The sequence below is a fragment of the Juglans microcarpa x Juglans regia genome, chromosome 5D (assembly GCF_004785595.1).
Source record: "Juglans microcarpa x Juglans regia isolate MS1-56 chromosome 5D, Jm3101_v1.0, whole genome shotgun sequence".
NCBI lineage: Eukaryota > Viridiplantae > Streptophyta > Magnoliopsida > Fagales > Juglandaceae > Juglans > Juglans microcarpa x Juglans regia.
The window spans coordinates 13,042,600-13,059,235 of NC_054602.1; the positions used below are offsets into that span (position 1 = coordinate 13,042,600).

Consider the following 16,636-nt stretch of genomic DNA (forward strand, 5'->3'; position numbering starts at 1 on the left):
CTCATGGCCGTCCACTTACCTGTGGGTGATCACTGACCCATTTATTAGACAAACAACGGCGATAACAAGAAGGAAATTACGATGACAGTGAGGCGAGAAATAGAGGAGAGAGAGAGAGTATGACATAGAGGAATGATGGAAGTTGAGATTCGAGAGAGACAGAGAGACAAGTGGGCTTTAGGGTCGAGGGAAAGAGGGGAGGGGAATGGGGTATTCTATAATGGCGCCGTCTTGGTGAGTTCTTTTAACTCTAATAAATGTTGTCATTTTGTTTAAACTTTTTAATATATGTAATATAATATATATTTATATATTATACATACAATTCAGGCGGGGGAAATGCCCTATTGGCTATTAGGCACTCGTCGTCACTTTTTGAATAAAGGCTCATATTTGTTTAATATGGAAAGCCCCCAATCAATGTATGTTAATAAGGTTGTGCCTGTAAACCGACTCCTAAAAGTTTTTTTTTTTTTTTCAATTATAAGATATATTCTCTTGGGATCTATTTCTCGTTATATTGTTGATAAGATATGATTTAATTTATAAAGAATTTTAAAATTAAATTATTTTACAAAACTAATAATAAAATGTAAAAAATATAAAATAACTAGTATACCATAAAACCAAAATTCGCACCCTACCGAGCCAAATCCTTGGGGTCTACAAATCGATCATTAACAATGGTTCATCCAACGTCCTAAAACAATTGCAATTCCTACACCTAACTAACACACAAACACTTCTCAAAGCCCAAACGCCGAGATCGTCATTACTAGGAAATCCAGCTATGACGAACTCGTAGACATCTCCCACCGTTTTGCCCACCTGCTCCAGATCTGACCACCCTCGTTGCCTCCGATTGTTGTGCTCAAAGTTCTCGGCGCCATGGATGCTCTGAGAAAACAAGCCAGTAAGCTCAGAGAACAAGTCGCCAAACAACAACAGGTTTAACTTTACTCTCACTTTACTCCATGATCCGTTTGATTCCCGAGAAACTGAAGTATGTTGCCTAAACAGAGGGAAAAGAAAGTGTTTGTAGTTTTAAGTAAAAAAGAAGAAAAGAAAAAAGAAAGCTAGTTGAATTAGGCTCATTCTAGTGGAGGATTTTGTTATGGCAGATCTCGAATGACAAGTCCTATATTCTATGTTTTTTTGTGTAAAGTTTATCTGGAACCAAACAGTCCTCTGATGTTGTTTAGGTCAAATGTGAATTGAATTTACATCCACCATCTGTATCAGCATTTTGAAGTGAAAATTGTCTTTGACGGTTTTGATTGTTCTAGAAAGAGGAAAATTTTATTTTATATCTATTTTTCTTGTCTTTTTTCCCCATGGAGGATAAATAGAAGCGAATGTAGTTTTTTTTTAATATTATTTGGATTTGCAGGCTGTGATAAAGCAGTTTGGTGGAACTGGTTATGATGGCTCCGATATAATGGTTACCGATGAGGTCGAGATGCACAGACATCAACAGCTAGACAAACTGTACAGGTCCACTCGTTCAGGAAGGGTAGAGATGTTTTTGCACTACTGTTTTTTTTTTTTTTTTTTTTTTTTTTTTTTTAAATTTTTAATTAATTAATTATTTATTATATATATATATATAAATTTACGACATATTTATTTTCACTATTTGTGAAGTTAGCGGCGATTTTTCCTTTCTTTGTTCTTTTATTGTTTTCTTTTTGCTGAGGTATCTGTTTCTAATGCTTCTACCAATTGGTAATGTTAGCAGGGTGCTTGTTTTTTGATTTTGCAATTTCTTTCTTGAAATATATATAAAATGGAGTGGTCTATATCGGTTTTTTAGAAGTTTAGTGTCCAGGGATGTTGATGGTGATGGAAATGATAGAGGACAGCATCAAATGTTAGTGAACCCAAGTGTTAGCTTTCTTCAGGATCAATGCGCTATTCTCAAGCCTGTTAGAACTGATTCTTAAGCCTTGCATTGGGCTTCTATTTGTCTAAGTAGACCCTTGGATTTTTCTGGGAGTGCTAATGCTTCAAAATTTACCAGATTTGATAGATAGTATAGGAAGAGTACTGAATGCAAAAATCGGCAATGGAATGGCTTGGCATCATCAAAAGTGTATGCAGTACTAAGGACAAATGGGTTGGCTAGGGAATAATGCACCAGCCGTAAGTTGGAGGATATGGGCTGCTGAATGTCACGCATACCAAATCCAGCAGAACAGAAGTGCATGACAATAATGGAACCTTGCGGTGATGTGAATTTGGTAGGTGTCAAGGTCATCAGTGAAGGTAAGTCAGTTTTAGGCTTGACTACCTGCCGAGGCAAGAATCTAGGAACATTTTTTGCTGCTGGTGTGGAATAATGACAAGTAATCACTAATATGTGTTGATATTTGTGAAAAAAACTGGTGGGGCTAATTGATCCCACCACTGAAAAGGTTAACAGTTGTGAATTTTTAACACCTCTATGTTTTGTGCTTTGGGTTGGATTAGCTCTTTGTAACCATAGGAAGTGGTATTTGGTGATAGTTTGGCTGGATTCATTTGGTAGACTTGGGCTAAACCATTTGTTAACGTCATGTTTCGTACGCCTAGGCAAGGTTCTAGCAACTCGGGCTGGGATCTTCACCTGCAAACACAAAGAAGAAGGTGGGCTCGGGGTTGCCCGGGGAGCCTCCAATGCCTAAGTTAGTCTCCTTGGGCGTATATTGATAGCTTAAGTATTCAGAGTTTAGAGAGAGTTCTTTGTACCTGGATGGGGGGCTTTTATACTAAGTCCCTAGGGAACATTATGTACCTTGTGTTAGGGTTAAGCAGTCCTGCCCGCATCCATCTTAGCATGAGCATTTAATGTGATGTGATGATCTGGGTCAGGGCCTTCAATGCGGCGTGGCTTCTAGCATGACGCTTTTAATGTGGCGTGGCTCCTAGGGCAACTCCCGGTGGTGGGTAAACAATACAGTCACTTCTGGTCCCCTCCCTCAGAGAATGGAGGGTCGTCCGCATCTCTCGTTTCTTCTACTGACGTAATTCCTCAAAGCTAGGTGTAACAAGGGATGTCAGAGTCGCCGAGTCCCATCTGTCCCGTGTGTATGGTTTCCCGCGTTACATATCCTTCTTTCTCTGATATGATCTTGAGGGCTGGACCCTTTTGGTGACTCTGGGTCCTTCGAGTAGTGAGACTTGGGTTGGGTTGGGACCCAGTGTTGGGCTCAGGCCCATCAGGAATGGGCCGGGTGGGGAACACTCTTCCCACCCTTGTTTGTAGACGTGACACTTATTTTATTCTACAACTTTTTTCTTTTGTTTGCTTTTGACTTTACCTATCAAAAAACAACTGACAAGTCTCAAAGTATGTGATGACTTATCTATAAAAAAAATTCTCATAGTATGTCATCATAATTTGATGAGTGCTTTTGACCCTTTACCATCATCAATGATGATCCTTTCATAACATCAAGGGTTCAACTTCTGTCATTCATATATATGTGGAGCACAGGATCTCAGATACAGTAATTTACTTGCTATATCCATTTCTCTCATAACTTTTATACCTCTCCTTGTTTTGTGGTCTGCATTGCAAGCTATGGCTTATGCCTATACAAAAAATAACTCTTGGAAATGTCTCAGAGCAACACCTTGTCCGTATTAAGGTGCTTGAATTCCAGTTTTGAATCAATGATTGAGAATTTTCTCAATCATATGAAGTCCTGCATGTAATTCTTTAGCCACTTGTGTCATACCACATAGAGCAATCTTGTATGGACGTGGATGGCAGCCCTTCTAGTGCATGGGATATAAATTGGATATGACTTTTTGGTGAAACTCATTAACTGATTTTCCATGATTCATTCAAGATCTGTATGGTTTATCATATTTCTGGAAGTAATTGTCATTATTCAGTAATTTCTAGTTCTCTTTGAATTTAGTTCTCTTTTTCTTTTTCAGGATTTCCAGAAAGAAGTTGTTAAAGCAGCAGAAGCATTTACGGCCATAGGCTATAAGCATATTGAAACAGGTGATTTATTTATTTTTGATCGGTAAACAAATTTTTATCGATAAAAAGAGTAGGCATAAGCCCAAGTAAACGGGATAGACAAGAGCAACACCTAGGTGTGCTAATTTAGTGATACAAGGAATTCATGAAATGTCATGCCATGGAAATCAATTACAATCGACCAATGGAGTAAAATATGGAAAAAAAAAATTTCTAAGCTCATCCATCGATGCTCTTGGTCTTCAAAGCTTCTTGCATTCTGCTCCCTCCAAATGCACCACCATAGACATATATGTATCATCTTCCATATGGATGCAATTTGAGAGTTGCCCCGAATACCTCTCCAAGAAGCTAGAAGGTCACATACCCTTTTCGGCATCACCCAAGCTAACCCCAATCGAGCAAAGACTTCATTCCACAAGGTCATGGCTATCTCACAATGTAGTAGTAGGTGGTCAACGGACTCTCTGCTCTTCTTGCACATATAGCACCAGTCCATAACTGTAATACGACGCTTCCTCAAATTGTCCATGGTGAGAATCTTCCCCAAAGAAGCCTTCCATACAAAAAATGCTGCCTTTAGGGGGTGCCTTTGTCTTCCAAATGCTCTTCCATGGGCACATATATGTGTTGTGTGTGGTCATGGTTTGGTAGAAAGAGCGGGCCGTGAATATCCCTCTTAGAGGGGTACTGATAGATCTCGTCTTCACCTCCCCCCAACAAGTGAGTGGAGTACACAAGGTCAAAGAACACCGAAAAGTCATACATTTCCCAATCTTGTGCATCTCTAAGGAAAATAATATTCCATTGGGGAAGGCCATTGGAGATGATAAATAGATCCGCAATCGATGCTTCTTTCCTTCTTGCTAAGCCATAAACTTGTGGAAAAACTTCCTTGAGTGCCTGATCGCTGCACCATACATCATGCCAAAATTTTACCTTCAATCTGTTTTCAACATTGAAGCGAGTATGTGCTGCATATTTGTCCCACCCTCTTCTTATGTGTTTCCATAGCCCCACTCCATGGGGCCCACTCGCCTCATTAGAACACCATCCTCCCCATGATTCCCTGTGCTTCAAAGCAATGATGGTTCGCCACAAGGCCTCCCGTTCATGGTGAGATCTCCATAACCATTTGCCAAGCAAAGCTTTCTTAAAAGATTTCAAATGCCGAATTCCCAAACCTCCTTCTTTAATGGGAGAGCAAATTGTGACCCATTTCACCAAGTGGAATTTAAACTCATCATTTATCCCTCCCTATAAGAAATCACGTTGGAGTTTCTCCATGCGATGAGCCACCTTGGCGAAGAGCGGAAATGACGAGAGGAAATAAGTTGGCAAGTTAGAAAGAGTGCTTTTGATTAAAGTCACACAATCCCCTTTGGATAGGGACATCCTCTTCCAACTAGCTAATTTCGTCTCCATTTTTTCTAGCACATCATTCCACGTGGATTTCGATTTGAATGTCGCACCCAACGGGAGGCCAAGATATTTCATGGGCAACTGAGATATCTTGCAATCCAAGATGGATGCCATACTCTCTACATTGGGCACATACCCCATTGGCACTACCTTTGATTTAGCCAAATCCACCTTCAACCCTGATGCGGCTTCGAAGCATAATAGGAGAGTCCTCAAAGCTCGAATTTGCTCATGTCTGGCCCCACCAAAGATTAGGGTATCAGCAACTAACAATAAATGAGATATGTTGAGCAAACCTGTAAGTGCCTCACCCACTAAAATCTCTGATATGAACCAGCCCGCCAAGACCCCTGAAATCATCTTACTAAAAGCTTCCAGAAACAAAAAGTAGCATAGAAAAAGGGTCACCTTGTCTCAATTCTCGGGAACTTTTAAAAAAGCATTTTGGTGTACCATTCACCAATACAGAAAAACAAGCCATAGAGATACAATGATGGATCCATGTACGCCATTTCGTGCCAAAGCCACATCTCTCAAGCATATAAAGTAAGAATCTCCAATTAACATAATCATAAGCTTTTTCCATGTCCAACTTGCATAAGAGCCTCGGCTCTCCCGACTTAAATTCGACTATCCAAGTATTCATTGATAATAAGTACCGAGTTAAGGATTTGCTTGCCTTTAACAAAGGCATTTTGAGGCTTCGATATCAAGCTTTCTAACACTTTGCTCAACCTATTCGCCAAAACTTTGAATAAGATTTTGTATAACCCACCCAACAAGCTAATAGGATGATAATCTTTTACCTCTACAGCGCTGGGCTTTTTAGGAATGACTGCTATGAAAGTTGCATTTAGGCTTTTTTCAAACCGCTCGCTCTCATGAAATTCATGGAAAACCCCCATGATATCTTTTTTAAGCACATCCCAACAAGTCTGAAAAAAGGACATGGAGAAGCCATCCGAGCCTGGAGCTTTGACACCCGCCATACGTTTTCATACTTGCCTGACCTCTACCTCGTCAAATGACATTTCAAGTTGTTCCATTGCCTGTGGATCAAGAACATCAAAAGCAAGCCCATCTAGTCTCGGCTTCCATGAAAACTGTTCCGAAAGCACACTCTCATAGTAATTGACAATGTGATATGCGATCTCGGCTTGGTTGGATGAGGCCGCCCCATCTATCATCAATGTTTCTATAGCATTGTTTCACCTTTGTGAGTTGGCCGCCCCTTCCTTCAACCATAATGCTCGTGATTTTTGTCGCCAAGAATCCTACAATGTCTGCAGTCACTTGGGTTTTGCAAACCCGCTTGGTTTCAGATAGTACCCTCCAAGCCCTTAAGTTCCTCCAAAAGAACATTTTTTTGGCTTTCCACATCACCAAGTACTTGCGCATTCCACACTTGTAGATCTCTTTTCAAGGACTTTAATTTACAAGCCAGGATATAACTAGGGGTTGCCATGAAATTGGTAAGAAGACCACCATTATTGTATTCTGTTTAGAAACCCATCTGACTTCAACCACATGTTCTCAAACTTGAAGTGCCTAGGGCCTCTTTGAAGACCTCCACAGTTCAAGAGGATGGGGAAGTGGTCCAAACACAACCTGGGGAGTCTCTTTTGAATGAGGTCTGGATAGTGTGTCTCCCAATCCGATGAAATTAGAAATCTGTCAAGCCTTGATCAAGATGGATGATCTTGGTTGCTTGACCAAGTGAAGGAGCCACCTACAAGAGGAATATCCTATAAATTTTATTGAGAGATGAAATTAGAAAAGTCTACCATTGGTGGGTTGAAGCTGTAGCCACCCGATCTTTTACTCGGAAAACGAGTGACGTTGAAGTCGCCGCCAATACACCAAGGTAGGTCCCATGCTAATACCAGCCAACTCATCCCATAGTAAACTTCGGGCCCGGTCAAGATTAGGCCCATAGACTCTTGCGAAAGCCCATTGATAACCATCCATGACATTCTTAAACGAGCAAGCCACAACATAATCTCCCAAACAATTTTCGATTTTTTTCACAACTCTTTTGTCCCACATTACTAATATGCCCCTCGAGGCTCCATTGGACGGTAAATAATGCCATTCCACTTGACTACATCCCCACAAACTCCTAATAGTGAGAAGGGAAATAACTATTAGTTTCGTTTCTTGCAACATACAATGTTTACCTTCCATTTATGGAGCTAATTTCTAACTTTAAGGCATTTATCCTTCTCGTTCAGCCCCCTTACATTCCAAGAAACAATTTTTGGTTTCATAAAACTGCCTCCTTTGCCCTTCCCTTCACTCTCCCCTGGTTAGAGCTTTTTTCTCTTGCTTCATCATTTACTGTTCAGTCAAGTCTTTTGAATTCTCTTGCTTTCTTCTTAGCTGATGTGAGCTCCCTGGATGATACCAAATTATTCTTTCCAGCTTCTATAGCTGCAAGGAGGGCTATGAATTGGTCCTCGAAACCGTCGCATAAAATCCCCACACAGTGTTGAATCGCCTTTGCCTTGTGTAAGACCCAATTTGAAGCCTGGATATTGCTGTTTTTGTTCAGATGTAGGGACAACAGTGGAGTTGGTTCTTCTCAGCAAGCATCTTCACACACCAAAGGGGGCTGCTTGTGCCACACCCACTCTGTTTGAGCCCGAAACTAGCCTCTGCATATACTCTCCTTCAGTCCCATTCGAGTAAAAAACAACCATCGCTGTGAGTGGACTTCCTGTTGCCTCTGTGTCAGCTTGACAACCCCTCGCCTCTATTAGATCCTTCTCCAGGCTCGAAAGATCCACCATTTCCAACGACGGTGCATTCTGGAGTGAGTTCTCATCTGTTTGAGCATATCCGCCATCGTTTTCTGTATCGAAAACCAACCCAGCTTCCCTTATGTCTGTCGGCGGCGACTCCGGCAGCCCCCTTCGGCCGGGAATCTGGCCACCAGCTTGCCTTCCCCCGTCGGTTGATTCTATGGTGACCCTGTCCTGTGGGTGTCAGCTGCCAGTAGATTTTGTGCAACACCGAAGGAGGACCCAACCTCGAACATAGATTGGCCTGTTGGTTTGGCCTGCCATCGCCGGGCCTGATGTCCTATGAGATTGTGGGCTTTTTGGTTTCTTTTTTTGGCCCAAGCCTTTTTGGCTCCCCCGAGTCCACCTGTGTGTCCAAAGGCTTAGGCCCTGCCGAATTCTGTCCCAGGCCCTTCTCCTGCTTACCCTTTGCGGCCCAAGTCTTCTTGTTAACTCCCAAGCCCACTTGAGCGCCCAATGCCTCAGAAACACAACAGGTCACTTCCAATCCCTGATCCAGGCCCATATCTTGATCAATTCTGTTTATTAAGCTTGTGAGCCTCTCCCTTACAGCTATAAGTTCCTCCTTTATGCTATTGTGGAAGTCTTCTCAGCTACACTCAGAGAGCCTCCACCCCTTCTTGTGTAAGCACCTTTGATTGACGGTGCAACATAGCTCTCCTCTCTACCCTTCTCTCTAATGGATACACCCTTCTCCTTTGAAATTCCAAAGCTGCCCTTCAGTTCAAGGTTTGACCTTATTCTTCTCTGTGTCACTTTTGGTCTGCCAGCGGCACCTCTTGTGGCTGGAGCAGTGCCCATTACGGCCTCGGTGTAGGTCTTGGCAATGGTTATCTTCACAGGTCGTTGGGTGGGAGCCTCAGCACTCCCGTACTTCTCCCCTACTGTGTTCACCACACCACCACACATCTCACAAAGCTCCATAGCCAACCTTCTCCAGTCTTGACCTCCAACATCTTTTGGAACGATGATGATGCTTCTCCTGCCACCACCTCTATATTCAACTATGGCCAAATGTCTTCCGAAATCATTAGAGGACCTCTGTGCAATATAAGCACTGCTGCCATAACTGAAAGTTTTGATAAATTCCTTCTTAGCATCTGATCGAGCGCATCCTTCAAGGGTCTGCACAACCCAGCTCACAGTAGTGAAACTGATTACCAAGTCTATAGTCACCTTCCTTCCCCTCTCTATGATGCGTAATGCTTGACTTCCAGCATGCACAATCTCAAATAACTTCGTTTCTATAAGGACTGCCTTTATGTACCCCATCCTTAACAATTATACTTCCTATAAGATGTTAATTCGTACTGGTGCTAAACAGACATGGAATGTAGACGCTTTTAGGTTGAGTTTTAAGACACCAATCCTGTGATTTGTAGCAATGAAACTATGGAAAGTTTCCACTCCTATTTGAAAATGATAACCCTTGTTTTGGCCAATTAGATACATTACTTGAGGTTCAGGTGAAAAATTAAATTGCTATTACTTATCGAAAGAAAGAAAAGAATAAAAGAAAAATTAAGTAGACTATCTGCATCACATTATATTTGTCATGGGGGAATTTTATGGGATGAAGTATATTAGATTCATCTCACACACAAAAGCATTTCAGAATTAAGCTCATCATTTATAGTTCTTATGGTATTTAGGAACCAAGTTATCTGAGGATTGCTGCAGATATGGAGCTGAGAACATAAATGATAATGTTTTAGCTAAGGCAGCATCTATATATGGAGACGCTCGTAAACATGTGGAAAAGGAGCGAGAGGACTTCAACAAGCTGTTGTCTTCACAGGTTATCCTTTTTATTGCACTAGCAGAGATGAAAACATTGTTGATGAAAGTGAGCCATTTTATTATTTGGAAAGAAAAAAATTATCAAAAAAAAAAATTTATTTGGAAAGAAAGAATCGATCTGATGTATCCTGTTGGATGTTTTATCCCAGATTTTGTGTACTTGCACATCGAGTATTTTCAGTTCTATCTCTCCATTAGTATTATAAAATGGTTCCTTTGGTTACTTTTAGTAACTCAGAACTTCATCCTTATCAAGATTATAACAACAAAAACAATAATAATTCTTGCCTTATAATCTCTGGTATCAGCTAAATCATATTTTAACTTCCATGTATTTACATACTGAGTCAGGACAGATTGATAGCTCACCAAGATTGTTGATTTAACATAAGAAAAAGGAGAAGACCAAATAGTTGAGATATTTCTGAGTAGTTGAATTATCGCCCACAGAAGCGGAATTCTTTAGGATTGTTTGCCATCGAGATTTTTCATCGTCAGTTAATGTACATGGTATGACTAGTAAGCACTGAAAAAAGCTCATTTGGTGATGGGGCAGAATATATTTTTATGACTATTATTTCTTTTCAATTTCTTGTTCTTTTTTTAATAGGTTTTATTGAAACTGCAAAATGAGGGCTTCAGTGTGTGTAACAATCAAAACAATAAATTTTCTTGTTCTTTAACTGCTAGAATATTTCTCTGTTGAAGTTTTATGGTGCAGCATTATTTCTTCTAGCTGCTCTTTTGTCACATCTAAGAAATTTGGTTTGTATGGTTTTTGTTCTATTTGAAGTAGAGTTTTGGAACTCGAATTAATATACAGCCTTTTTTTGATTCTGAATGAAGTTGACTAGCTATAGATTAAAGGCCAATTGATTTCTATAAGAACCCGCAATGTTTAATGCTTTAAGATACAAGCATGAGCTCTATATTTTCCCTTCCAGGTTTTAGATCCATTGAGAGCAATGATCGCTGGTCCTCCTTTGGAAGATGCTCGTCATCTTGCTCAACGTTATAGTCGAATGCGACAGGAAGCAGAGGCACAGGTAATTAAATCACTTGGCATATGTGCATCGGTACATACTATATTAGTTATTTGTTATGCTTTAAATCTCACTTGTTGGTCTCCTATTCTTAATGTTAGCATCATAACTCATAATTCATATTGACCACTAAAAGCAAACAGGCAGCAGAAGTTTCTAGAAGACAAGTGCGGGTAAGGGAATCTCCGACTCCTGAAAATGTTGCAAAGCTGCATGCAGCTGAAGCAAAGATGCATGAACAAAAAGCGAACATGGCTGTTCTGGGTAAAGAAGCTTCAGCTGCATTGGCTGCTGTTGAAGCACAGCAGCAAAGATTGACTTTCCAGAGGCTTGTTTCGATGGTATGTGCAGAACATTTCTAGGCAACAAGTTTCCACATAAAGTGATTTGGAGTCTGATATTTATGACCTTTCCTTTTGAAGGTTGAAGGAGAAAAGACTTGTCATCTAAGAATAGCTGCTATACTTGGTGAGGTCGAAGCTGAGGTTTGCTTCTGGCTCTGTTGTTTTCAGAAGAGAATTTTGATCCGTTAAACTATTTAAATTTTAAACTTATGTTTTGGCCTGGAACTTGTGGCAGATGGTCTTAGAGAAACAGCGGAAAGACTCTGCTCCCCCAATAATTTCATCAGAGAATGGCACAGAAAAAACGACGTACTTCTTGGCTGAAGTATGCTACTTTTCTCTAGACTTGGATCTTTAAAGGTCAATTTTTCTAGGAGCTTCAAGGAAATATACTTTTTTAAAAAACATTTATGACTATTTTATAAAAAATGATTTCAGATTGTCTCAATCATATTGCGGCAAGGTGGCTATGAGTTCAGCTAGTGTAGTTTTAATTAAATAATCCATGACTCCTGAGTGGGTTAATCGGAGTGGAGTGTGAAACTCCTTCTCTCCCCCCCTTCAATCCTATTCCTTTCAGAGGAGGTTGCTACCAAGTGCGTGGTGTTTGTAATTGTCAAAACAACTTCTTCCATGCACTTGAAGGTTTAGAATTTTTTTTTTGATAAGTAAAAAAAAAAAAAGTTTAGAATTTGAAGTTGATATTCAACGGTGGGTGTGATTTTAGGAGATATCTGTCATTGATTGGTGGATTGGTTGCTTTCTTTGGGCAGCAGAGGTTAAGAAGACGGAATCAAATCCTAAACAGAGATCTCTCCTCATGATGGTAAGAGAGAGGACTTGATTCTGCCCAAAATTACGTGGGTAGCAATCTCTGTACTAATTCAGTAATGCTAAGAACTTAATAGCTGCTCACAACAGATTGAGATGCTTGGGTGAATTATGAGATATGCAAGGTAAGTTTTATCAATGATAAAAAGTACTATCAACTATCAAGTACACATGGAGTATACATTAGCTTGAAAAAGTCAAAAGGTCCAGAAAAATTTGGAAGCTGAAGCTAGGGAAACATAAATAGGCAGCCATACTATAACAGTTTATTAAAAAAGAAGGCTTCGAGTTCCTCTGTTGACCTTGAACTGTATTCAAAGCTTTTCTTTCTTGCCATATGCACCATATTAGACATATTGGTATCATTTGGCATAAAATTCTGCTTTGGACATTCTTCCTTTCCAGCATGCTAGTAAATCTATCACTTGTCTGGGCAACACCCAGTCTAGCTCAAAGAGGCCAAAAACAACATGCCACAAGGCGCTAGCTTTCTCCACGTGGAGTAATCGTTGATCCACAGTTTCCTTGTCCCTCTGCACTCTCAACACTCTCCATTACTATGACATATCTCCTTTGTAGGTTGTCTGGTGTAAGGATCTTACCTTGCGCAACTATCCAGACGAAGAAAACTACCATTATGGGAGCCTCATTCCATGTAGACTTCCATGGAAAGCTAGTGCTACCATGAGGGATCGATGTGCTATTAAACCACTTGACATCAAACACCTCTCTTAGACATGGTTTGGCACACTTTATCTTCCCCATACCTCTCAATCTAGCCTTGTTTGGGAACACAGGTATTCTCAGATATTTCCTTCACAAACATCACTCAAACACAAAACACAAAACTCTTTTCAATTTCAAATTTTCAACTTTTTCGTCTAATCATTACCTAATCATTAGAACTTTTCCAAACTCACAAACAAAACACAAAAAACAATAAAACAATACAAGTTTTTCAAATTTCAAAACAAAAATAATATTAAAAAATAATATTCAAACAACTTTTTAGCTTTATAATATTTTTTTTTAACCTTTTTCTCTCATTTCCCTAAACCCAATAAAATATCTTAACTCAAACCATTTCACTACTATTAACAGATATTCTAAGTGTCCAAACGAGCCCTTATTCTCCGCCCCTTAGATAAATACATCATCTTCCAATCTATGTTCCACTTTCTAAAAAATACCTTCCCAAAATAACTTAGCTTTAAAATGTGCCCGTAATAGGAGACCAAGATATGTCATAGGGGTAAAGAAGACACCATACATCAGAGTATTTTGGCCAAACAATCAACATCATCCACATTATGAATTGGGAGTAGGTAAGTTTCTATGGCAATGGACCTAAATTAGAGGATGCAATTGGGTTGCCCCTTAAAGGATTAAGTAGAAGACTAGAGTTGGAAGGATATTCTAAGAGGCTAGTAGCTTAGGGTGATAGTAGTATTAAAACAAAGGTTAGGTGCTATTTCTCTGTTTTCTGGTTTGCAATTGGCTCAACTGGCACATCCGCCCATAAGATTGGGATGAGGGGTGAGCTTATGGGTCAATACCCACTGAAGGTACAACATGTATATGTTTACAGGTCTCCAAAAATGCTAATCGAAGAGATAAAATAGAAGTACTAAGTTGAATGTTATGCAGAAAGAAGAAGGCAGAATAGCAAAAGTTACATATTTTTATCCGATTCCTTATCAAGAACCTATTTATAAAGGACTAAGGCAATGCGGGGAAATATTCTTTAGGAGAGATAAGTTGTGAAGGCCCCTTAAATAAGAGAAAATACTGCACTACTGCTAAATTGATGATAGTGGCATGTTCTAGGAATTGTTGGGAGATGATAAAATGATGAGCTCCTCTCAAAGGTTTTAGCTTTCCTTAGATTACGAAAGGTATTAGATAGCAACATGAATCACCTCCTATATGGATGGGCCTCTTGTAAATGTCAGGGACATCATTCTCATTGTTAGTGGGTGAACCTCTGTTAGTTGTTTGTGACTGAAGGTTCAGTAAATGATGGAACATTTACTATTTAGTTGTAGAATTTTTATTTTGCTTTTTTGACTTATCAAAAAAAATAATAACCACCTTTTTGGCATTACTTGGCTTGGGGCAAAGAGCCTTAAAAATGCAACCAATGGCAACTGAATGATATCCCATAAAAGCTTGAATGGGCATGATATCCCAAATCACCAGTTTCCCGGATTAGAGTGGTAATTTGATGGTTGTGCTCTGATAACCTCCTATTTTGCTTACAACCAACGATATTTAAATTGTTGTCCTAAGAACTTCCTAGATTAAGCAAGGCATTTAGGGGAATAAGAGCCAGTGGAAACTTTTAAGAGGAAGAGAATGCCAGGTGGAGTGTGTAAGGCTTAGTCATATGATCCAGCTGTGAGCACTTATCACATTTCTTTTTAACTTCAGGTATAAGGGCCATACTGGTTTCTATTAAAGCCACTTCTTATCTTTCTTCTGCAATGTCAGAGATGAGATGGAACTTTTTAAGGGAGCCCATTACTAATTACATGTCTTTTTAAAATGTAATATCCTATCCATCCCCCCTTTAAATAGATTAGATTTCTTAAAAATCTTCATCCTGCCTTTCAACAAATGCGGAAAAGATAGGAAACCAACAAGTGATGTGTTGCAATCCTAGTCATTTCGAAAGCAATACTGGAATATAAGGCAAAACCAGTGGACTGACATGCTTAGTACAAACTTTCTAATTCCATTTCCTGAGAAGACGCCAAATCTATGTAAGGGTTAGCCCTCAGTCACTGGGTGTTACTCCTGTTCTTTAAAAGTTTCTTGTTGCACAATGACTTTTTTTTTTTCAATGAGGAAAGAAACTGTGGAAGTAAACTCTGGACATAGAACTTGCACGTCCTTCTGGGAGAAATTAGGAAGGGAAGCAACCGTGTCTGAAAGGGAAAGATTTTGATGTGGATATACTCTCATAAGTCATTTTATGAACAAAAAAGTTGCTTTTCCTCAAGTAGGCTATTAGAAACTGATCTAGCAGCGACTGTAACTTTCAACCCTCTCATCTATGAATTAGCATCCCAACACACCATATTGTTGAATAGATACATCATCATTCACTAAATTTACTTTTTACCTCTTGCAGGCAATACATCATTTTTATGCTGAATCAGAGAAGGAACTAAGCTTGTCAGTGGGCGATTATGTTGTTGTGCGGAAGGTCCTTTTTCTCTTCCCTGAGACAGATAGCTTCATTTTGAGTCGTGTACTTGGTACATGTACTTTATTTACACATAGGCGGCGTATATGGATAAGTGGAACTCACTGCTGTTGTTGTTGGAGTAGAAGGAAATCAATGTGCTGCATATAATTTCTCTTGCAGTAAAATAGTGGAAGTCCCCTTCTCTTTATAAATAAGCAAGCATATGCATATATATATATATATATATATGTATGTATGTATGTATGTATGTATGCACACGGATACGTATTGCTTGCTTTACATTCACTTCAAAAGTGTTTCATGGCATGCCTCTTGATGGTGAGGGTACTCTTTGTGAGGGGAACGGTTCTCATTCAATATATTTTAAGATTTTTTTCTGCATTTGAGAGATCCATTCAAATAGTTTAGTACATGCTTGAGACAAGCAATATCATCTTATATGGTAAGTATTTGAAACTTTCATAAGTTTACTTAACTGGTAATTACAAACAAAGAGATATATTTTAACCAGGTCTTAGCTTGTTCAGTAATTCTGAAACTTCACATGTTTATCCAGGTGAGCCCATCAGGATGGTCGGAAGGAGAATGCAGAGGTAAAGCAGGGTGGTTTCCATCAACATTTGTGGATAAGAGACAGAGAATTCCTACCAGTGACATCGCTGGTGAAGTTTACTAAGCCCTACCCAAGTATTCAGCTGGCCATTAAATCTATCGAGCCAATTTGGGAAAAAAAGACTTGTATAGATGATAGTAAAAATAGACTCATTACCAGTTTGCTGTTGAGTTTTTCAGATCATGTTGGTTCTTTCTTATGCCATACTGTTTCAAAGGCACAAGGCTTTAAATGTCTGTCTATGTTCTTTCGTATCTACTTCAAGAGAATGGCCATGTTTTTCAAGAAGATTGCACTCTTTGGATCTCATTTTCTTTAGATTCTCAGAAACAAAAATTAGGGATAGGGCGTTAGCTGGCTGATAAAAAAGAAAAAGAGCTCTAGAGCTATGCAAATTGAAGGCCAACAAACATGACCTCAAGCGAGCTAATCCAAATTGATAGAAGTTAGAACTGAGCCGTGTTGATGATGGTAGTTTGGTCGTTTGGGTTTTCTTTCAACCTTTTTGAGGGATCTATTTTCTGAGCATACTGAATGGGGAGAGCATGTTAGGCTAAAACAGAGCCCGAGCCTGAGCTTGGCTTTTATTTAACAGAAC

At 39.5% G+C, this 16,636-nt stretch overlaps 1 protein-coding gene and 1 non-coding gene across 3 annotated transcripts; both read left to right on the plus strand.

Annotated features, from left to right (window-relative positions):
- The first annotated feature begins 713 nt into the window (after positions 1–713).
- LOC121264911 (SH3 domain-containing protein 3) lies at positions 714–16,326 on the plus strand. Of its 2 annotated transcripts, none has more exons than XM_041168270.1 (10): positions 714–948; positions 1,391–1,513; positions 3,925–3,994; positions 9,849–9,994; positions 10,941–11,042; positions 11,183–11,380; positions 11,462–11,524; positions 11,619–11,708; positions 15,348–15,422; positions 15,982–16,326. In XM_041168270.1, the coding sequence occupies exons 1-10, from the start codon at positions 889–891 to the stop codon at positions 16,099–16,101; spliced, it is 1,047 nt and encodes a 348-aa protein (XP_041024204.1). In that variant the 5' UTR covers positions 714–888; the 3' UTR covers positions 16,102–16,326. The 2 variants fall into 2 exon arrangements, 1 of the variants encoding a protein (XP_041024204.1); XR_005940576.1 differs by having other exon boundaries at positions 725–948; positions 11,619–11,743; positions 15,982–16,031.
- LOC121266625 lies at positions 14,119–14,244 on the plus strand. The gene has a single exon (XR_005940847.1). It is a non-coding gene; the product is annotated as a small nucleolar RNA snoR74 (small nucleolar RNA).
- Positions 16,327–16,636: the final 310 nt, after the last annotated feature.